Raw genomic sequence first — 24,288 nt, forward strand, 5'->3', positions numbered from 1 at the left:
GATAATAGGAGGAAAAGCATGGGGTAACTTTCATGGGTTGGGTTGTGGAGGTGTGTGTCGGGGTGGTGCTTAGGTGTCATCCACCAAACGACTGTCTCCTTGGCAGTCTCATCCACTCAGATCAGAACGATCAGAGGGACCTGAGGCGGTCCCTTCGGGTGGGTGCCTGGAACATTCTCACTCTAAGAGAGGATGACACCTGTCTCTGCTATCATCTGAGCTCCAGCGTTTGAACATCAGTGTTGCAGCACTTTCTGAGGTTTGGAGGTCGGATATTGGTGAGATCATGGTGGGTGGTTACACCTACTACTGCTTTGGTCGCTTTGACGGTTACCATGCCTAAGGTGTTGCTGTAGCTGTGTCCAATAAGCTGACTCACATGATAGTCGAGGTAACACCAGGTCAACGAGCGTATTATGAGACTGAGAATTCGTCACTCTTTGGGTGTCATCTCCTTGGTCTCTGTATATACTCTGAGGAAAGTGATCTCACTGTGAAGGAGGCATTCTACGCCACGCTCGAGTCTGTGGTTGATCAGTGCCCCAGAAGAGATACACTTCTAGTCTTGGGGGATTTCAATGCATCGACTGGCACTGACAGGGATGGTTATGAAGCATGTGTTTGTCCCCATGGATCCGGTATTGTGAACCAGAATAGCACTAAGTTCCTCGGCTTTGAAAGAAGTCATGGACTTAGGGTGACTGGCTCATGGTTTCAGCACCCACAGCCTCATCGCAGGACTTGGTATTTCAATGCTGGTGGTGTGGCGAAGGAGATTGACCATGTGCTCATTGATGGTCGATGGTGGATGCCTCAGAACTGCAGGGTCTACCGGAGTGCTCAGTTCCTCAACACTGACCAGAGCCTTGTTGTAGCAATTCTGAAGTTGCAGCTCAAATCCAAGAGAATGCTATCATCGCAGCCTAGGCTGGATGTGGGCAAGCTCAAGGAGGAGAAGGTAACTGAGGAGTTTGCGAGCAGGTTGAGTGGGGTTTGGGGGGTCTCAATGCTTCGGGGGGTTCCTGAGGAGTTGTGGAGTGCCTTCAAGACCAACATCCTTGATGTTGCTGACTGTCTTGTGGCTGTATTGGAATCCACCGTCAGGCGAAGAAGAACTTTGTCTCTCAGGGGACGCTCGATACCATCGACCAGAGTCACAGGGCCAGGCTTGATGGCAGAGCTGAACTGTTCCGGGAGCTGAGGCATAAAACTGTACATTCACTGAGGGTGGACAAGGAGGCCTATGTGCGAGGAATCTGTGAAAGGGTAGAGCATCACTTGTGGACATGTGATTCTCATCCTGCTTATATAGGAATCAGTGCATTGCGTTCCTATAAACCTGTCCCTAGGTGTACTGCGGTTAGAGTAGAGGGTGGTGGCCTCTTGACAGTGGAGTCTGAAGTGAAGGCCCGCAGGGCCGGTTACTTTGAGTGGCTGTACCAGGCTGACCCACTGGCTGTTGAGTTGGATGTCAGGGATGTTGCTATCCCAAATGCTAACCCCAATTAACTGTGATCCACCTTCACTTGTGGAAACACAGGCGGCAGTGAACCCGTTGAAAGGGGGGCAATGCTCCTGGGATTTGTGGCATCCATGCTGAGCTTCTAAAAACTGGTGGAAATGCTGTACTTCACTGGTTGCATGCAGTTCTGTGCTGGGTTTGGAGCACAGGCATCATCCCAACTGACTGGAAGTGGGGCCTTGTTGTCCCCATCTGGAAAGGGAAAAGTGATCACCAGGACTGCAACATCTACTGAGGGGTGATGTTATTCTTCGTGCCGGGCAAGGTCTTTGCTTAGATCATTCTGTAGAGGGTTCGCCTCCATCTGCTCGAGCACCAGCGACCGGAGCAGTCGGGCTTTACACCAAATAGGTCAATGATTGACCGTATCCTTGCGCTTCGGGTCCTCACCGAATGCAAGTGAGTTTCATCAGGGGCTGCTTGCAGCCTATGTTGATCTTCACATAGCGTTCAATTTGGTGAATATGGATGCCATCTGGAGGGTTCTTGGTCTTTGTGGGGTGCCACCAATGCTGATCAATCTAATCTCTGAACTATACTCTGGTACTGGGAGTGCTGTGAGGTGTGGTGGCTCCATCTCTGACTTATTTCCAGTTGTTACTGGAGTTTGGTAAGGGTGTGTACTGCCTCCCACACTCTTCAGCGCTTGTATGGGCTGGATTCTGGGGAGGGTGTCGGAGAGGTCAGGCTGTGGTGTGTCATTTGGGAGTGTCAATATATCTGACCTTGATTTTGCAGATGATGCAGTCATCTTTGCGGAGATGCTGGATATTCTTATGGGGGCCCTCCATGCACTGAATGAGGAGGTGGAGCCGCTGTGATTATGGATTTCCTGGGTCAAAACCAAGACCCAGGCTTTCATTGACATATTGGATGCTGCTGTCTTGTCTGTGCCTGTTTGTGGTGAAGATGTGGAGGTCACGAAGAGATTCACTTACCTTGGCAGTGTTATTCATCTCTCCACATGTTGTGAGCCAGAAGTTGATAGACGTCTGGGGTGAGCCTGGGGAGTCATGGATTCACTGGATCATGTGGTGTGGCGCTGTTGGTGTATATGCATGAGGACGAAAGTCAGAGACTTTAAGTCCTTGGTGCTTTCAGTCTTGCTCTATGGACGCGAGACTTGGACCCCCACCAAGGGACAGAGAATGAGACTTAACTCCTTCAGAACCAAGTCTTTTTGGAGAATGCTTGGCTATCGCTGGTCGGCCTTTGTGTCCAACGAGCGGTTGCTGAGAGAGACTCAGATGAGATTTGTTACCTGTCTGGTCTGTGAGCGTCAGCTGCAGCTGTATGGACAAGTGGCTCGTTTTCCGGATGCTGATCCAGCTCACCAGATACACTCAGCAAGGGAGCCTCGTGAGTGGAGGAGGCCAATGGGCCGACCGCAGACCTCGTGGTTGCAGCAGGTTGATCGGTATCTCAAGCAGATAGGGATGGGCCAGGCACCAGCCTGGGAGATGGCCAGACAGAGGCCCTTGGAGGACCGTCGGAAAGTGGATGCGGCGACGCGCTGTTCCGGCACATGCTTCCATACCTGACTTGACCTGACATCAGTACCCTACCCTCATCATCTCCTACACATCTGCCTCCTCCCACCCACACCTGTTCTGTGTCCCTCAATTAATTGTATTGACTTCCTCTTCTCTTGTAGCCAACATATGGCTCTCAATGGGATCCTCAATCATCTCCTTTCCCTGTCAAGGCTATAGTGCCCGAAGACAGAGTCTTAAGTCCAGTCATATTCTTCATCTTCATCAATGAACTTTTGACTCTGGAAAATCCTCTGTATCACTTTGTTGACAAGTACACCTTCTGCTGTAACATGCCTTATCCTTCAGATGGACAGACAGCAGCCTCTTCCCTCACTGCAGACATTGTTAGGAGGCTGTTGAAACACTCAGTGTATGTCTTTCACTCCTGACAAATGTCACACTCTCACTGTTCCTCTCTAAAAAGTTTGTCTCGGAATCTTCCCATCTACTTCCTTAACATTCCTCTTGAACAAGTTGTAATTCAAACCTTTGTGCTCTACCATCCGCCATGATCCTGATTGGGCAAAGCACATACATAGGTTGGCCTCCAAAGATAATTGCTGTCTGGGCATTTCCGTTGTGCATTTCCTCATCACATCTGAAATTTTATCCCCTCCACTCCTTTTCTACTGTTCTTTTCATTCTGTGGCATCTTGGTCCATTCTGTGTTCGAGCTCCTCCATGAGCCTCAACACTACACAATTTTTTATGCGATGATTGATGCAGGGATTCATGTCCGCATCAACAAAGCCAGCTATCCTTGTGAATGCCTCCATGCAAGAGTGCGGAACCAGCACGGCATTAAACTGGACACAAAAATCAAGGTCTTCAAGGCCATTATGGTGACCACCCTACCTTATGGGGCAGAGATGTGGGTATCTTACCAACATCAAGGCTATATGGAGAAATTGCACCAACCGCATCTCAAATCCATCATGAAGATCCGATGGCAGGACAAAGTCACAAACAAAAAGAGGTACTGCGCCGAGCTCGGGCCTGCAGCATGGAATATACTCTCCATAGGACACAGCTGAGATGGGCTGATCATATTCTTCGTATGGATGACCGACATTCCCAAGGAAATGTTGTATGGCGAACTGACCCAAGGTAAACGACATTCTAGCGTTCAACAAAAACGTTACAAGGACACCCTCAAGAAGCGCCTCGAAGACCATGACCCCTGGGAGCAGCTCGCAGCTGATTGGCTACAATGAAGAAGGCAAGTGAGATGTGGGACTCTTCAACAATGGAAAGACAGAGCTACTACCCATGCCAGTTTTCACCACCGGCACAACCTCTGATGCCAGACCTGTGGACGCGTGTGCCGGTCCAAAATCGGACTCCGCAGCCACCAGTTAACTCATAGCGGACGCAACCATTCTGAAGGCGAATGACATCTGAGCCATTCTCAAAATCGAGAAGCCAACCATCATTTAGCACTCTCGGTTATTCTTTTCATATTTTTAAGGCTCATGTAGGAGCTGTTGTATAACAGATGATTGGTGAGAGAAGGGGCGAAACAAGGGTGTCGGTTTACTTGAATAAGAAGAACATTAGGGGATGATGGCCAAGTCGGAATTTGGAGCCAATGGTCAGGATCAGGAGGCAAGTTTTTAGGAGATTATCAAATTTTGACCATCCTTTTAATCGATTTCTAAGAATGCTGCCATATTGTTATATAAGAACGCGGTATATAAGAATGCAGCACATTTACGACTACATTGTGTACAGGATACCATCAATATTGATAGTCAGAGCCCCAGAGGTATAAACTATTTCATCAGCAGCTGAATTCTGTTTATACAACTGAGAATGTTTGAGTATATCGGCCACCAGAAGGATTTCGGTAACTGGAGTTGCAGGCACGGAACTTCTCCGTTGACGACATTTGTCGAGTTCCGATGGAACGCGCAGCGGACGAGGCAGGTACGAGATTCACATTGCGAAAAGCAGGAGGAATTCCTGTTTCGGCTGGAAAGCTGTTTTACTCAAGATGTTCCAAGTCAAAAACTCGGAACATCTTAATGATGTTCTCCAAATGACTCTCCAAATTGGATTAATTATGGGAGTGATCTTGGTGAGACATCGTGGTTGCTGTCGTTTTTGCCCTTGTTGTATCACTCAAAGTGATGAAGCAACACTTGCTTCATGCACCGAGCTTCCCCACCCACATTCGCCACATTGCATAAGGCCCCATCAATCATTCCCTGTGCCAGAGCAGGACGCTCGACCCAAGGGGGCATCTGCAGATATCATCACATCTGTAGGACACAGAAGACTCTTTTATTCCTTGCCCTTGGTTCTTTTGCTGCCAGACTATGCGCGCGTCACTTCTGAGACTTAAAAAGCAGCTTTGCATGCACTTGTCGAATATTTTGGCTTCATTCCAACTGTTAACAAACGACTTATTACAAGGTTGCAGCAATTTAACAAGACATCTTCAATGCAAAATTTGGTCCGTGCAGCAATTGGGGGCGAGAACTACATCCGAGCTTTCGGGCAGCGGATTGGACGGGGCAGTGTGTGTTCAATTTTGGTCACGTATGATTGGCGTGAACTTGCTCTTTTAGGTCCATCCAACATAAAATCACAGATCCTGAAACGATCCGTTGCCACATGATGGATTTTTCCACCAGGGCCTAAATTTACGTGCGTTTCCAGTTTTGGCCTGCTCCTTTTTGGTACAACCCCAATTGTTTTGCCATAAAAAGCCGAACTAATGATGTCATCACACAGTTTGACATCATCATGACATCATCATGCAATGTGCTACTCTTCCCCCCTCCCCCTGAGGCTCACATTTATTTGAGGGAAAGATTTATTGCAGTTTTAATTTTACAAGCAAAGCAAAGAGTGGGGAGTGGTTGGAAGAGCGAATAACGTATTTCTAAACTAGAACGGCACTCAGTAGAGAGCATACCTCCACCTGGCTGGCCATATCACTCAATGGTGAAGAATCAAAATTTCGTCAAAAATGAAATAATTCTCATATCGGAATCCATATTCAGATCTTCACCAAAATCGAATCGATTCTTCCTTGTCACGCACACAACCTGTGCACCAAGTTTCATCCGAATCCGTCCATAACTTTTTGAGATATCCTGCTATGTATCGTTTTTGGCCCTATCACTTAATGGTGAAGAATCACTTGAAAATTAAATAATTATCGTATCTGAATCCATATTCAGATCTTCACCAAAATCGAAGCGATTCTTCCTTGTCACACACACAACCGGTTCACCAAGTTCCGTCCAAATTCATCCATAACCTTTTGAGATATCCTGCGATGTATCGTTTTTGGCTCTATCTTGCAATGGTGAAGATCACTTAAAAATTAAATAATTCTCATATCTGAATCCATATTCAGATCTTCACCAAAATCGAATCGATTCTTCCTTGTCACACACACAACCGGTTCACCAAGTTTCGTCCAAATCCATCAACAACGTTTTGAGATATCCCGCTATGTATCGTTTTTGGCCCTATCTCCCTACGGTGAAGAATAACTTTAAAAATTATACTTCCTGGATCCGGATCCGGATCTTCACTAAAATCTAATCATTTCGTCCTTGTCACATACGCTACATCACTGCCAAATTTCGTCCAAATCCGTCCACAACCTTTTCAGATATTTTGTTTACAAACAAACAAACAAACAAACGGGGGTGAAAACATAACCACCATCCATCCACCTTTGGTCGCGGTGGTAAAAACCAAATGAGACTCAAGGAGCAGCATAATGACAAGATTAGGGGATTTTGCCCAAGACAAAAAGGGAGAATGGCACAAGTAGATAGTTCACATCCGTACAACCATGACGTGTAAGAAAAGGTGGCAGGAGGTTGGCAGGAATAATCAATGGGAAAGGGAGACAGCATGGGATTGTATGGAGTGAGCTGCAAAGTTAAAATAGCGAAAGGAGGAAAGGGATTGAACAGACACAGGAAGGTGGTTCCACAGACAGGAAAAGAGGGAGACAAAGGAATGCAGGTGAACAAGAAGCCTGGATGAATGCGTTCGCTCTCGTTGAGCTTGGGAAGGATGGGTGGCTGAAAGGGTAGGGGGGGGGGGCAGCACTGAGGACATGATCGAAGATCAAAAGACCACCAGCCTGTTCATGGTGAGAAAGCAATATGCTCTCTCTGACAGCCAGGTGATCGGTGATACTGATGATAGTCCGACAACCAACCTGTCTGTAATGTGAGAGCTACAGGCCTTGTGCTTCGGTCTCATCCTGAGACATGTCCATATTATTGAAACCTTTCGATTGCTCAGATTACATGGAGACAGATGTGATGCTGAGGTGCCATCCCATAAGGGAGAGCAGTATTACCTGTGCAGAGTTCAGATGTTTCAAATGATGAATTGGAACGATGGAGGCCGGGCATTACTATATGGCTTATTGTGAGGCCTAGAAGTTCAAGGGACTGAACCTCTTTTATTGGCTGGCTATGGAAACAGGTGGGTTAATTTGATTAACCTTCCGAAGCGACAGGATGAGACTGAGAAATCTGCAAGCATTCAAAGGCAGATTTCTTTTATCAGATCAGAGATTAGGGATTGTAAGAATAGTAAGATACTTGTAGGATGCTTTATAGGGCTCCTGGTATAAGGGAATAGCATGGAATAGGGCTTCCTGAAGAATTCGCGAAAGGCTTGTGAAGAGGGAAGAGTATTGATTATAGGGGATTTTGATCGGTTAAGGATAGATTGGGACCAGGAACAGGGTTAGGGCAGGACAGATGAGGAGTTTCTAGATCTAGCCCAGGATTATAACACTGCACTTCCCCTCGTAGGTGATCCCAATATCGTGGAGGTAGAAGAGCATTTGGGGACAAGTGACCATAACATATTGATACTGTTGAGAGTTGGAGTTCAGGATAGTAGAATAAGGCTGTTCGATTTCAGGTAAACAATGAGAGTATGAGAAGAGTGAAGCGATGAAGCTAACTCCGAGGGCCTCTCACTCACTCACCGCAGGCAGGTTGGTGGTCTTTCTATCTTCTACCAACTCCTCTCCGGCCTTGCTCCCTCAGCTCTTCCTGGGCTCTGTCCCCCAAATATTCCTACAGGTCGCACAAGATCTGCCAGCAACCCTATTATGGTTAAACTGCCAAAATCAAGACTCTCTGCTCACCTTCACTTTCAAAAAAGTGTTCAGTGCTCTAGATTGAAAGAAGCTAACGAGAGGACAGCCAGCATCAGAGAAATGGCAACCGTCAAGGAATAAAGTATCTTGGGTGCGGAGTAGGTATATTCCAGTGAGGTGTAAAACTAGAAGCAAAAAGAGACCAAGGTGGTTGGACAGGGAGTTTATCTATAAAAATGTTTGTGTGTATTTTTTTGTACGTTATTCTTTAACGGCCCAACACCCCCAAATAGACACCCCAAATTTTGGGTGTAGGTACTTCAGAATCTGGGCAAGGTTTTAAGCTTCACATGTTGGCCTCGACATCTGTTTTGAGGCCACCAAAAGTCTATATTGGGATGTGTGATCAGGCAGTGCCGTTACCATCCCGTGGGCAAAAGGTAACCACCACGAGGCCAATAACTCCACAGATTTTCAATGTCCAACACAGCCTGAAACCACTGCCAGGAAAAGGTCACCCAGCCGGGTAGCGCCAGGTGTACCCCCTACCCCATCCCCTGGCAGAGCCGGGTAGCCCCTGCTAGTAAGTGATATTAATTAAGGAGAATCATAAGATATTTATTTGGTATAGAACATGTCTGACAGAAACCGAGCACAGCTCATCACCCGTGTAACACCATCCGTACCGTGAAGCATGATGGTGGCAGCATCATGTTATGGAGATTCTTTTCAGCGGCAGGGAATGGAGCCAAATACAAGCAAATCCTTGGGGTCAGTCCAATATGACCAACCCCAATTGTACAGCCAAAGCAACACTGGAATGGCTTTAGAACAAGAACGTGAAAGTCCTTGAGTGGCCCAGCCAAAGCCCAGACTTGAATCCCATTGAGAATCTGGGGGGAAACTTGAAGGTTGCTGTTCACCGACACTCCCCATCCAACTTGACAGAGTTTGAGCAAATCTGCAAATAAGAATGGGAGAAACTCCCAAAATCCAGATGTGCAAAGCTGATACAGACACACCCAAGAAGACTCGGAGCTGTAATTACTGCCAAAGGCGCTTCTACGAAGTGTTGCCTCACGGGGTTGAATACTTATGTAAAATAGATATTTCTGTATTTTAATTTTTTTAATTTAGGTCGTAACACAGCAAAATGTGAAAAAGTCAAGGAGTGTGAATACTTTCTGAAGGCACTGTAGGAGGGGTACATGGATGTTGGTGGGATTGTGCAGGCTTGAGGGGCCTCACCGCCTCCTCCTGCATTGAGGTTCCCAGTGTGATTGTTGTTTTTAAATTTTAATGTTCCTTATTTCTAATGTGGTTAATCCTCCGATCTATACCCTACACAATAATGCAGCTGGACAAGAACAGTAGTTGATAATTTTGTGTAACAACTAGTTGATAATGCGGATATCTCATGTGGCGTCTCTGATGTGATGTGATTGTTTAACACTTGGAACTAACACACCACTCAATACTATGTTATCTCGAAATATTTAGGAACACCATCCGGTGTTATTGAACGAAAAGTTTGGAGCAATGCTCGATTCCATGTAGTGCCAAATATGCGCAGCCAACCCAAAGTATGGAATTATGGAATGTGGCTGGGGTGCTGCTACATCGTGCCGGTCTCCTTTTGGAGGAGTCTTCGCATTATCAGCCGCAATGCAGATGGACGGAAATGACTTTAACGCTATGCTCCAGGATGCAGCGCCTCCTGCTGGCCCTTCCGTTCGATCTTACCTTTTAAAATTTGCTAAATTTGACCTCATCGGGAATCAAATTTAAATGAGATAGCTCAGAGGAACACGAACTATCCCACCATCTCTAAATGCAGTGTGAAAGTATATCTATATTGGTTCTTGAACAGAAATGCTTTAGGTAATGTATACCATGGTATTCCGGACATTCAGGAAAGTCGATTGTAGCAAACTGGAGCACAGAGAGTCCCTCCCCCCCCCCCCCCCCCCTCAGAGAGTCCCCCCCTGCCTCCCTCCCAGCCATAACCCATAATGCTGTGTATAAGTTGTTTTATCAGCAAATTACAGCTTCCCGACCTCCATTTATAGCTGTTTGAACCTGAATGTGATAAGAGTCCAACACAATTGGTGGGAGGAGTAGGGGGTGAGATTTGCATTACATGGTGCTATTGTGACGTCATTTTACCTGTATTCCTGTGTTTTACAGCCATTTTTCTTTTTTCTTTTTTTTGTATACAGAATCGAGGCAGGACAGATACCTCCACCAGGCTGAACAGTTTGTTTTGTATCCCACTGATAGGCCGGATCTGGATTCGTACCTGAACCAACACATTGAACATGAAAACATGCACAGACACATACATACAATGAAGGGAGCGGGAGATAAGAGGGGGAGAGAGAGAGAGAGCAAAGCACACAGACACAACAACAGTAGAGAACAAGGACGTCGGTAGATCTGTGGGAGGGGAGGGATGGGGGAGGAGGGAAGGGTACACGGTATAAAGCAAATGAACACCACTAGGAATTTCAGGAAAGAAGTTGTGGATTGAAAGAGGCAGATTTGGGGTGTTTTAACTGGGGTCGAAAAGATCAAGGTTTAAGGATCAAGATAAATCTAGATTCAAGATCAAGGATCAAGGATGGGGGAAGATAAGAGATGGTGGTGAACACCTGTTTTAAAGACCTGGAGACCTGGCTTTGTGCAGAGTATCAGAGAGAGGGAGAATGATGCATCTCAGATAGAATCAAAACTTCCACAAGCTACGAACGATCCACCGAGTATCATTCCTCTTTCCAAACGTGCCGTCCCATCAACCTTTGACCAAATGAGCAATTGGGAATTTGACCGGGGTACCGGCACACAATGACCTGCCCTTCAGATCTTCAGCATCCACTCGCAATCAATCAAATGCTAGCAGACAAGAAGACACTGCTTAAAAGTCAGAGCACTCTATGTTCCGGGGGCAGAAGGTACCACGTGTGGCATACCTAGTACCTACAAACAACCCGCTCTCCTGTGGATAGCAAAGTGACTCGAGGATAATGACAGCAATTTAACACTATAATTGGATGATGACATTTTGGATGCTCTTACCTGTAACAGTTTAAGGGGGGAAAAGGAATTATAATAGGCAAAGGAATTCAGAGGCTGGGAGATGTAAAAACAGTTTGGCTCCTATGTCCAAAACTCCAAACATTTTCGCACAAAACCCAACAAACACAAGACCCATGGATGGTCTAGGATAACAACATGAGTGAAGAACACTTTCCTCGCAAACACACAAGGGGTAAACGAGAGGTCAGGGAACCCTGTAACCTTTACAACAACTACAAGGCACATTGGCTATTTTGTGGTCACTTATGTGGTTGGTCTTTTTCATGCAGGCTGCTCTCCCTCCTGTAACCGAGCAAGTATTCCTGGAAAATTAAGGATGCTGTGGTTGATCATGAAGGATGTGCTGTGACGTCATCAGCATGTATTTAAACGGGATTGTGACGTCAGGGGGCTCATGTCTATTGTCGCAATGATGGTCCCTGTGCATGTTGATTGGCTGAGAACAGTAAGGAGGAATTCCATTCACTCTATAATTATTATATAGACTCCATCAGTTCTCCACCCCGTTCATGTATTCCGACCCCATAAAATCTTGATTTATTGCAATCAATATTTTCCTACAGTTTTGATAAATAGAAAGCGTATGGCAGATGTGAAACTAGAACGGCACTCGGTAGAGCGCAAACCTCCGCCAGGCTGAACAGTTTATATCTTGTATCCCACTGATAGGCCGGATCTGGATTCAGACCTGAACCAAAATCTGATCGGCTTGTTCTTGTCGCCTAACCAACTCCTCCACCAAGTTTCATCTGAATCAGTCCATAACTTTTTGAGATACCATACTATATATCATTTTTGGCCCTATCTCTCGATGGTAAAAAAAATGACGGCGATTAAAAACAAATTTTTTATCAGAATTCAGATCTTCACCAAAATCGAATCAATATTCTTCCTTGCAACACACCCAACCTGTCCACCAAGTTTTGTCCGAATCCATGTATAACTTAATTTTGAGATCAGGTCAGGCCAGTCTTTGGGCCTGCCACTGGTAACATGACCTCCCAGGACCCAAAGTATCCACCTCCTCTTCATTAAAGGATCACAGTTCATGGACCAAGCTGTTCAACTTTTTCAGAGTTTGTCCAAAGGTCTCTTTTCAGGATCGTCACCGAACCCTGGATTGCCTCCCGTTGTAGTTCATTTGTGGTAATATTCCCATGGATGGTTTAAAAGAAAAACTCAGTGAGGTTCTTCTTCATCATTCCTTTTGCTCCAATTAATCACTGGTACAATTTCGATGCTCTTCTGCTTCCAAGATCTCTTGACCTCATTTTTGAGGTCCTGGTATTTGGTCATTTTCTTGATTTCTGTGTTGTTTCAGCCAAAATCGCTGGGTACTGATATCTCGATCATCAATGCTGTCTTTTCCTTTTTGTTCCCGAGTACAATGTCCGGACGTAATGCTTTGTTTTCTATGTTCACACTCGATGGAATCATCAGGTCGTACGTGACCATGACGTCCTCATTTTCCATGATTCGTGTTTCCATGAGTTTTCTGGAACTGGGATGTTTAAGTTTTTGCAGATTTGCCAATGAATCACTTTACATATTTTGTTGTGCTTTTGTGTGTAAAGTTGTTCTGATAATAGTTTTTTGCATCCCAAGAGCAGGTGACTAGTACTACCTGTTTCTGTCTTGCAGAATCTACACTTGTCTGTCTGGCTCAGTCCCAACATCTTTTTAAATCCATTGGTGTAGTGTCCTTGATCTTGGGCATTTGTTATGATTCGTTCTCCGTCCCTGTTGATCTGACCTCTTATTCGCCATTCCAATGAGCCTTCTTTGTCAATCCCCACTCTGTCCAATTATTTTTGTATTTTCCTGCTCTTTTGTCATTCTCCCAGTTGTCGGTGTATATCTCTTCATATTTCTTTTTATATATTTATTTTGTCTTTTTTGCAATTGTTGAGGCTGTATTTGTTGCTGTTTCATTTTCCTGTGCGGCATCTTCTATTCGCACCTGTTTTTGGAAATTCTTTGCAAGGTGAGTTTCATTTCACAAATTGCATCCGATAGTCTATTGAGCATTTCACATACTCAGCTAGTCCTACACTCATCGCTCTATGCACCTGGTTGAGTTCCACTAGGCCACTACCTCCCTCTCATCTTGGCAGCTACATTCTCGGGATGCACTGGTTTTTGTAAAACATCTTGTGGATGGTAAGGAATTTTCTTGTTTTGATGTCGAACTTGTTGATTTCTGATTGGGCCCAGTTTATTATTCCACAGCAACATTGGAACACTGGTACTGCAAACGGGTTTATGGCTTTGATTTTGTTTCTTGGAGAGAGGTATGTTTTCAGAATCAGCTTCGTTCTACGTAGGTATTCTTTGGCGATTGTTTTGCACATTTTTTGTGATACAATATTTAGTGGCCCTCTTCTACTCTGAGGTTTTTGTATGATGCTTCATCTTCTAACTGCTGTATTGTTGTTTCAAGGTCAAATTTTATATTGTCTGTTTTTCTTGGTTTACCTCGTACAAATGTGTACTTGGTGCACTTGGTGAGTCAAAATTCCATTTGAATGTCCTTGGGAAACCGTTTTACTAATTTTAGTTGTTCTGTCAATTTTTGTCATTTGGCGAGAAGAGCTTTAAATTCTAACTTTAAATCATCCATGTATAGTATATGTGTCACGTTTCCTATTTATTTGGACGTTCTTCTATTGGTTGTTCGGGTGTATCCATGTCCTTGTTCATTGATGAGGTTACTTAGTGGGTCCAGAGCCAGACAAAACAGAAGGGGGGAAAGTGTGTCTCCCTGGAAGATCCCACACTTTATCTTCACATCTGGTATTTCGATATTTCCTTCTGATTGCTGTGATGTCAATGCGGTATTCCAGAGCTCCATTGCTTTTTCAATCAGTTTGATTATTTGCGGATTGATTTTGTATATTTGCATGCATGTTATCATCCATAAATGTGGGACACTGTCAAAAGCTTTCTTATAGTCTATCCAAGCAGTGGACAATTTACTTCTTCACATTTTGCATTTTTCAAGAATAGCCTCGTTCAGTAGTCGGTGGTCAATTGTTCCATAACACCCTTTCTTACATCCTTTTTGTTCTGCCACTAAAACTGTGTGTGTGTGTGTGTGTGTGTATGTGTGTGTGTGTGTGTGTGTGTGTGTGTGTGTGTGTGTGTGTGTGTGTGTGTGTGTGTGTGTGTGTGTGTGTGTGTGTGTGTGTGTGTGTGTGTGTGTGTGTGTGCGTGCGCTATATTACGAGCCTCAGCCCAAGTATAAAAACTATCCTGTTCACAAACAGACAAGCAGACAGACTTTTGGTGGCCCAATCTCTACCCACTTTTGGTGGCCAAGGTAATTAACACTATTAGGGTTTGAGTTCACTCAAAGCTTTTCTTCTTCTGATGTACCATACCCTGTTACAGATGGAGCAAAAGAAGCTTCCTGAGCTAAAGTTCCCAGAAATAGTTAGGGCAGGAATTTGGCATTTATTCATGGTGCGAGTGATAGCTCACCTGCTCTTCACAAAGGGCACTATGTGATCTTTCACACCAACTAATGCTGGCAGAAAAGAGAGCAGTTTAAAGTCCATCCGAGAGACTGCAAACATTGATGAACCATCGTGCCTGTGAAACACCAAGATGACAGTCCATAGTTGAGTCGCGATTCAAACCCAGGCTAGACAGCTTAGAGGCGAATGTGCTTAACTCTCGGTCATCCTTTCAGCCCAACTGATCAAAGCTTTTAAAACACAGTACGTACTGTTTTATGGGTTTTTTTTTTATACAGAGTCGAGGCTCGTGGAATGGGGAGCTCCAAAACCGAGTGGAGTGGGGAGCTCCAAAACCGAGTGGAGTGGGGAGCTCCAAAACCGAGTGGAGTGGGGAGCTCCAAAACCGAGTGGAGTAGGGAGCTCCAAAACCGAGTGGAGTGGGGAGCTCCAAAACCGAGTGGAGTGGGGAGCTCCAAAACCGAGTGGAGTGGGAGCTCCAAAACCGAGTGGAGTGGGGAGCTCCAAAACCGAGTGGAGTGGGGAGCTCCAAAACCGAGTGGAGTGGGGAGCTCCAAAACCGAGTGGAGTGGGGAGCTCCAAAACTTAGTGGGAATGCAGGGGGGGGGGGGGGCGGGCATGCGAAACTTTACGGTTGATTGTCCTTTCTGGCTTTGTGTTCAGTGATATTAATTCTCAGGGCGGAGAAGAGATTGAGTTTGACGGCTGGGAATGACATAACGGTGAAATTGAGACGCCTTTCCCCTGACAGTTCCATTACATTATGAGGCCATTTTAATAGTTGAGCAACACAGTCTGCCTTCCATTAGATGTTGGATATTGTTCTTACATTTTGCAAAAAAAAAAAAAAAATCCGAGCGTGTGGATGAAGAGTTTTGGTTATATTAGGAAAATTTAACATTGTGTCATGACAGATGATAAATCAAGAACTGTGTACTGTATGACATTTATAGGGATCTCTGAGCCACTGTATTGAAGCGATTATGTGTTCACTGATGATTTGTGCTTATGTGTGTGTTTTTTTTATACATATTTTTAGATATTTAGCCATTTGTCAGTCTTTCCCCTCTGCTGCCCAGCCTGGTGTTGGCTTAGCGGTTAGGGTGCAGGCTTGGGATCCTAGGATCCTGAGTTTGAATCCCGGTCGTCGCTGAATTAACGCCAGGGGGGTTCACTCAGCCTGTCATCCTTCCGAGGTCGGCAAATTGAGTACCAGCTTGCTGGGATGAATGATCCCGGTGTGTACCCCGATTTAGAATAGGTACACCGTATTCCTGCGCATAAGAGGCGACTGAGGGTTGGCGTCAGGAAGGGCATCCGGCCATAAAACTTTGCCTCAAACAGGGAACCATGATTGTCATGGGGCCCGCAAGGCTAACTCTGGCGGGGAAAAATGGCCTTAAAACGATCATTCACTCATTCATTCCCACTGCTACCCATTGTAGAGCTTTTGCTTTGTTAGTTATGGAGGGAATTAAAGGTCATCTATATGCCTGTATAATTATCCGCCTGTATATCCGCCTGTATAATTTTTTTTGTCATAATTATGACGTCATAGGTCACGTGGTACGGACGCCATCTTGGAAAAACGTTACATCTCTATCTCCCAAACCGCTCAGTGGAAAAAATTGAAACATGGCTCATTATCAAGTGCTCACCATGGGGAATAAGATATGTTCATGGTGATGTCATCGTTGCCTTAATTATGTCGAATTATGACGTCAAGTACGATGCTTGATCTGATCAGTATGGATAAAACAAAAATTCCTCTGCAACTGTTAGACCGATGGACACGAAATTTTCAGAATATGTGCGGCTCCTCCTGTATAATTTTTTAATGATAATTATGACGTCATAGGTCACGTGGTACAGACGCCATCTTGGAAAAAATCAAAGAAGTTGCACCTCTATATCTCCGAAACCATTCCATGGAAAAAATTGAAACATGGCTCATTGTCAAGCACTCCCTTTGGGGAATAAGATATGTTAATGATGATGTCATCGGTGCCTTTGTTATGACGTCATAATTCGACAAGTACAACACTTATCCGATCATTGTGAATTTTTTTTTCTCAGCAACTGTTAATAATAATAATAATACATTTATTTTGTATAGCGCTTTTCAAGAAACCCAAAGACGCTTTGACATAGTACGTAAAACATAGTGTTGGTCTGATGGGCACGAAATTTTCACCATAGGAACGCCTCCTCATGTAGAATATTTTAATGATAATCATGACGTCATAGGCCATGTGGTGCAGGTGCCATCTTGGAAAAAACGAAAAATGTTGCACCTTTATATCTCCAAAACCGTTGCATGGAAAAAATTGAAACATGGCTCATTGTAAAGAACTCCATAGGGGGAATATATGTTGTTAATGGTGACGTCATTGGTGCCATAATTATGACGTCATAATTGGACAGATACAACGCTTAGTCTGATCAGTTTGAAATGTGTTGAGCGTGATCTATGCAACAATTATATTCGAGAATATAAATTTATGATGTCATCGCTCATGTGGTCTGGCAGCCATATTGGATCAAAGAAAAAAAATGTTCAAAAACAGAAGAGTTGGCCCGCAACAAGTTGACTGCGCACGGTCAGTATTCTATGAATACCATCTAGTTTATGGATGCGAAGCCTTTCCGATGCGCAGTACATATTTGAAACGTGTTTCAGCTGATGAAGTGCATACCTCAATATGAATTGATGGACAGTTGTGCGTTGTGTACATTAACTTGCATTATTTACTGTACAACCGACACATGGCTATCTGCATAGGTATAGAGAGAAGTTAGATAATGTTGAATTAAAATTTGGAGAATCTAGAAATTTTTTGCCAAAGGGGACTGTAGCTGAAAGGTCGACTTGTAAGACTATAACATGAAACGATGGAGGTGAGCTATGTGCTGAAGAAGTCTCACAACCTCAGTATGTTGGGGGCCCTGGGAATCTAGCAGAAGTATGGAAGCATGTCAAAAATCACGAGGTTCATGAAACGTTGTTAGCGGTCTTCTAAACCACTTATGCTCGACATACAAGTCCTCTTTCCCACCCAGGGCAACATCCGACTTCTCCGCATTTGGAGTAGCTGACCGGCCCGATGATCTTCATGCATCTTTCGCTCCCACTCGTTGGAAACTTGTTTGATGCTTTTCGCAGCTCCTCGATGAATGTTGCAGCTCAAATTATCCCGTCTGTTTTGGCTATATTCATGCGATTGCATCCCTATCGCCACAAACTGCATTAGCTTGTTGTCGTCCATTGAAACATGCTTTGGACATCTCTCAATGTTCATGCAGAAACACCGGACATCAATAAAACCACCAGTCGCATCAATTCAAGAATTCCCTCCCCAAGCCGAAACTCATCCGCGCCTCCATTCATTCTTTCAATCCCCTCTTCTTACCTGTGTAAATGTGTTTCTGAGTCCAATGTCATGAAGACCTTCTTATAGGATTTTAAACCTGTTTCTTACTGCCAACTGCATGATCTCTTCCATTTCACCACTAAACTTGAATACACCCAGTGAGAGACCGTGATCTCACCCTTGTACTGCAATTCCTCTACTTGTGCTGTAATTTTCCTTTTGCCCTGTTTTGTCTTTTAATCCATTTGATTCTGTCGTACTCTTCCATATGTCTCCATACGCCTCTGCTGTACTCTTGAATAGGTCTCCATATGCATTAAAATTAAAGATCGAAGATTGCCACTCAAATCCCTCCTAAAGCACTACTCAAAGGCTGTAAAACCTACCCTTATGAAGGGACACACACACACACACACACACACACACACACACACACACACACACACACACACACACACACACACACACACACACAGTGTTTTTTATGCTAAATGAGTATGGTAATTATTAATTGTATGGTAATTATTAAAATATGAATACCTTTATTAAGTATGTACTACTAAATTTGAGTGTTTATGAAGTACTTATTATTAAAATATATACGTTTATTAAGTACGTACTATTAGAACTGAGTACGTTTATAAAGTATCTATATAATAATAGCGTAAGGACTCGACTTTGTTATCCCTTTTACGCCGCACCCAGTGACCTGATGCCCACGGCACTAATGGATTTACGATCTACGAACCGCGCTCTTTGTTTATCACGTACAGCCATACTCGAAAAATCTGAATTAGCCGACGTTGGGGCCCAAAAGCATCCGATTAACTGCCGATACAACGCCATCTTACGACGGCATCGTATTGGCGTCTGCTGGGCGAAGGCGAAGCAAGCCATCCGCTGATTGGACAGTCGAGTGGTGTGAACATGGGTGGTGTGAACCAAATGGTCTTTTTATTCCCTTGAACATTTTAAATTAGGATATATAAGGAAACGTCTTTATCATCATTTTAATAAAGTTAAATGGAGTGACGTTGCGATACTCAGGGTGCGTTGCATAAATCCTCGTAATTCAGAGAGGTGTAGCAGGTGGTGAGACGTAAGGAAGCTTAAAGATAACGAGCTGAACCAGACGAACGATATGTCAATCCCTTTCTACACCGAACGGCAATAAAAGTATGAGAGCGGGAAGGCATGGCCTGAGCACTTCGAGCAGAGAGGACTGATTGGACTTAACTTAAAGAGAAAAAATTGGAGCTTAACAGAAGAAGAAGATCCCATGAGCGCTCCCCTGTGCCATCCATAATGGTACACTCTATCCATACACCACATCCTCCCTTCCGTAGATGTTCCACGGGTTTCGGCTCGTCTATATAATAATAGCGTAAGGACTCGACTTTGTTATCCCTTTTACGCCGCACGCAGTGACCCGATGCCCACGGCACTAATGGATTTATGATCTACGAACCGCGCTCTTTGTTTATCACGTACAGACATACTCGAAAAATCTGAATTAGCCGACGTTGGGGCCCAAAAGCATCCGATTAACTGCCGATACGACGCCATCTTACGACGCCATCGTATTGGCGTCTGCTGGGCGAAGGCGAAGCAAGCCGTCCGCTGATTGGACAGGCGAAGGCGAAAGCAAGCCGTCCACTGAGTGGACAATCCAGAGCATGCATTTGTGCCGGTGTCGGCGATCGTTGTTCATATACGCACTCTTCATTCTCATCTTTCTTCCTAACTCTTACTCGGACAAGCAAATCCCCTATGCCATCCATAATGGTACACTCTATCCATACACCACATCCTCCCTTCCATGGATGTTCCACGGGTTTCGGCTAGTGTACTATTAAAACATGAGTATGTACTCTTAAAACATTAGTTCATTCATAATTATGACGTCATAGGTCACGTAGTACGGACCCCATCTTGGGAAAAAAAATACACCTATATTTCTCCGAAACCGCTCCATGGGAAAAATTGAAACATGATGGGTTGGCAAGTTGGGCCGATTGACAGGAAATTTTCATAATAGGTGCACCTTCTCCAGTACAATTTTAAAAATAAATATGACGTCATAGGTCACGTGGTACGGGCACCATCTTGGAAAAACCAAAACACTTTGCACCTCTATATCTCCGAAAGCGCTGCATAGAAAAATATGAGACATGGATCATTGTAAAGAACTCTCCATGGGGAATAAAATGTTAATTGTGATGTCATAGGTGCCTTCATGATGACGTCATAATTCGACAAGTACAAAACTTCATCCAATCAAGATTAAATTTATTGAGTGACCTCTATGGATAAATTGGTGGAGAAAAAGAATGATGACGACATCGTTCACGTGGTTTGGCCGCCATATTTGTTTTACCACAAAAGCCTTAAAAACCACTAAAACACGTCCTGGCGAGGGTCTGCAATCTCGGATTGCTCTTTCTTGTTCTCTATGTTTTTCGTATATAATTACTATGCAAAATACAAAACAAAACTTACAATGTTTGGGAGTCAGTCACATTGAACATCTTTTATACATAACACGTGTGTGGTAATCTTGCCAACACTGTCCAATGCATAATGCAACATGGCAGGTGGTGCACAGGTAACATGTCCGCACATGCTTGCCAGCTTTCCTATCAGTGCAGACAACACAATCCCTTCTCTTTGAGTTGAGCATAAATTTCATATGTTGAACCATAATTTGATTTCTTCTCACTTTTTCCACCATACATGTCCATACGAAATGTGTAACATGTGTCACTTTCACACAAGCACCAAATCTTGATTCCAAACCGGTGGTGGTGTTTGTTTGGAAAGCTTGAATGTGCCCCAGGAACCCAACCAGATTTTCATCCACCGACACATTATTCTTTGGCACACAGTGAGCCTGGATTTGTGTTGGCATGTGATGTATAACAAATGAATCTTTGTGCCCTTTACCTGGTAATTCTCTTTCATCCTCCTACAAGTGAAAAGTAAACAGCAGCAGTAAAAATCTATTCTTAGTAAATGTCCTTGAAAATATTTGGGTAGACTGGGTATCATTCTTGTAATCCCAATATGATTGTATGGCAGTTTTACGAATCGGTACCATGTTTATTGTGAGGCCCAGAAATGATAGACCTCAACATCCTCCGTGCCAGGTACAGACAGGGTAGCAGCATCCGATATGCCATTGGAAGCCTGGATCTTGGTCTTGACCCAGGAGACCTGTAATTCCAGTGGCTCCAACTCCTCATTCAGCACCTTTGAGGGCCCCTGTAAGGATGTCCAGGGTCTCCACAAAGATCATCTGCAAAATCAAAATCAGAGATCTTGACATTCCCAAATGATGCACCACAGCTAGATCTCTCTGACACCCTCACTATAATTCAGTCCATATAAGTGTTCACTCCCATGATGAACTCCAGTGGCAACTGGATATTAGTCAGGGATTGAACCACCATACCTTACCACAGTACCACACCCTCAGTACCAGAGCATAGTTCAGATATAAGATCGATTAGCTTTGGTGGCAAACCACAAAGACCGAGGATCCTCCAGAGGGCATCCCAATTCACTCAGTCGAACACTTTGCGGAGATCAACATAGGGTGCAAGCAGTCCCTGCTGAAACTCTCGTCTGCATTCCATGAGGACCTGTAGAGCATGGATACAGTCAATCGTTACCTCAATTACCATAGGAGTCAGCTTGTTGGACACAGCTACAGCAACTCCCTAGGAATGGTACTACTGGTCTGGTCACTCTGATGGTTACGTGGAGCCACCCACCATTATCTCACCACTATCTGGTCTCCGTACCTCAGAAAGTGCTGCAACATTGATTCCCAGACGCTGGAGCTCAGATAACAGCAGAGATAGCTGATCGTCCTCTTTTATAATGAGGACATTCCAAGCAACCACTCAAAGGGACCACCTCAGGTTAACCTGAGTAGACCACCGTCTAGTGGATGACACCTCAGCACCACCCTGACACATCCCATCACAATCCGACCCAGCAAGGTTTCCCCATGGTTTCTCCCCTATCATCAAAGACTGGGGTCCTTAGGCTTTGCCTCAACCTGTCAACCGGTGACAGGGCAACTGCACAGGAGGTACTCCCACGGAGCAGGTTCTTCTGGGTTTGATTCGTCTTCTTATATGTTGCGGAATTAAGTGTTTTCCAGTGGCCGGAGTGCAAATCCTGTACCACCCCCCCAAGGAACGGCTAACCAAACTGCAGGAGGATATCTGCAGACACAGTTGGGTGTGCCAGATATGGATGGCCGTTGGCTCACTAGGAGCTCCTAGGCCATTTGACAGGTTTTGTTTTTTTTGTGCTGCTGGGTGTCCATATCCAGGAAGCCTGGTGGGGGAGCCGGTTTAGTCGTCTTCAACTGACCATGGAACAGGTAGTACAGGTTTACATAGTACCTGTGGCAAGTCACAGATCTAATCTGATCTGATCTGACCTGACTGGACGGTGAGGGTGAGCCATGAAATAATTGAGGCCCTGTGGTCAGGTGAAAAGTCAATCAATTGGCACGTCCACTGAAATCCCACAAAACCAGGCATTGCGTAGTCAACTACAACGCGGACAAAAGCCAAAACGGACTGACACTGCTGGCGTCAATGATGCACAACCACAATAAAATGCTCACAACCGAGAACCAGGGCATGAGGACTCAAACAATAAGAAGCACTGTGATTGGCACGGACGTGGACCAATCCACGATACACAATCGTTCCCACCGGAACTTAGTGTGCCGCTGATGCTGCACTTACCGCCTCTGAGGAAGGGAACTAGTCTCTTCTTGAAAAGTCGAGCAACAATAAATATTTTTCATTTTTTAAAGCTCAGTGTGTTATTTTTTCCTCCAAATATGAATCCTGAGCTGCAAATCTTCTACAGTGTGCATACATATACTCAGATGATAGACTAAATACTGCATTGGAGATAGAGTCGTCAGGAGTAACTTGGATAGGATTTGGGTTTCAGCTGCTACACTACTCGAAAACCCATCCAGGCTCACCCAAGTGTGTCTAATAACAACAAAAAACTTTGTGAGAACATGTGCATACTAGTGGGGTATGCTTACACATTGAGTAAGCAATAGCAAACTGTGCTTCGTTTGTCGGTACAAAATAAATATAAGCTTTATAGACTTCTTTCAGCATCTTTCGGTCTGCTCTCGGGCTGAACTTGCTGGGGCGGCCGGGCCTGAACAAGTTGGCAGTTGTTTGGAATCTTCTACACTTGTAGATGATCTTCCGGTCAGTCGAATGATTGATTTCAAATTGTTTGGAGATCTTTTTAAATCCCTTTCCAGACTCGTAGGCAACTATAACCTTCTTTCTGAAGGCCTCAGAGAGCTCTTTTGATCTAGGCATGGTGACGCCGCACACTTCAACAACAAAGAGCAAACCAAACTAAATGTCTGAAGTTTAAATGAGACAGGTTCCTCCAAGATCCTCTCTGACGATGTTCTAATCATTTGCACCTAAGCTGGTGCACCTGATTCTAATTTTAGGTATTTGAAGTAGTGATAAATGTAGGGGTGTACTTACTTTTTCCACATGCGAAATTTGCATTTATGTTTATTTAAATTATACAATGGACTACAAAATGTAAATGTTTCATGACATTTGTTATATTATATCACCTATATCTATCAATATTGTTGAAATGAAGATCAAATAGCTGTTTGTTGAAATATGTTGAAAAAGTCAAAACTTTACATTAGTCCTTGAGCCAGACCAAAAGTAATGCTCCGGCGGGGGGAGTAATTCTCATTATGATTTTCCATTAGACCAATGTCTCAAGTGTCAGAAAAGGTGTGATGGACATCTGAGAACGGTAGCTTAGTGCCCGGATGGACGCCATCTTTGAAACCACCCAGCTCGAAAATGCCCATTTGGTGGGGTACATTGTTGCACGTGTATCTGGACTTCTATACTAGCTATCGATGTGCGGTTGACGACTAAATATACGTCCGATGTGTACCGTCTAAATAAAAAATAATATGAAGCATTTTGTTTTAGATTAATTATTATAAAAATCAATTATCGAAAAAAAATCATATATTTTTCAATATTTTATTATTAGACTTGTACTTTTTTTAGTGAAACAACACTGGTATGATTTTCCAAATTATGCATTGTGCTACACCGTTTATCTGTCTATAAAAATAACTCAAAAACTAAAACATATCATCCAC

At 44.2% G+C, this 24,288-nt stretch overlaps 1 protein-coding gene across 1 annotated transcript in view; it reads right to left on the minus strand.

The window, feature by feature from the left end:
* Nucleotides 1-3,695: 3,695 nt before the first annotated feature.
* Nucleotides 3,696-24,288, minus strand: part of LOC144892160 (uncharacterized) — a 442,282-nt gene continuing 421,689 nt past the window's right edge. The window contains exons 4-8 of the mRNA XM_078777411.1: nt 21,863-21,963; nt 21,665-21,730; nt 21,216-21,350; nt 20,935-21,054; nt 3,696-3,863 (exon numbers count right to left, since the gene is read on the minus strand). Of these exons, the coding sequence (XP_078633537.1) occupies nt 3,696-3,863; nt 20,935-21,054; nt 21,216-21,350; nt 21,665-21,730; nt 21,863-21,963 (590 nt within the window). The remainder of the gene's footprint in view (nt 3,864-20,934; nt 21,055-21,215; nt 21,351-21,664; nt 21,731-21,862; nt 21,964-24,288) is intronic.

This window comes from Myxine glutinosa, chromosome 5, assembly GCF_964187855.1.
Source record: "Myxine glutinosa chromosome 5, kmMyxGlut1.1, whole genome shotgun sequence".
NCBI lineage: Eukaryota > Metazoa > Chordata > Myxini > Myxiniformes > Myxinidae > Myxine > Myxine glutinosa.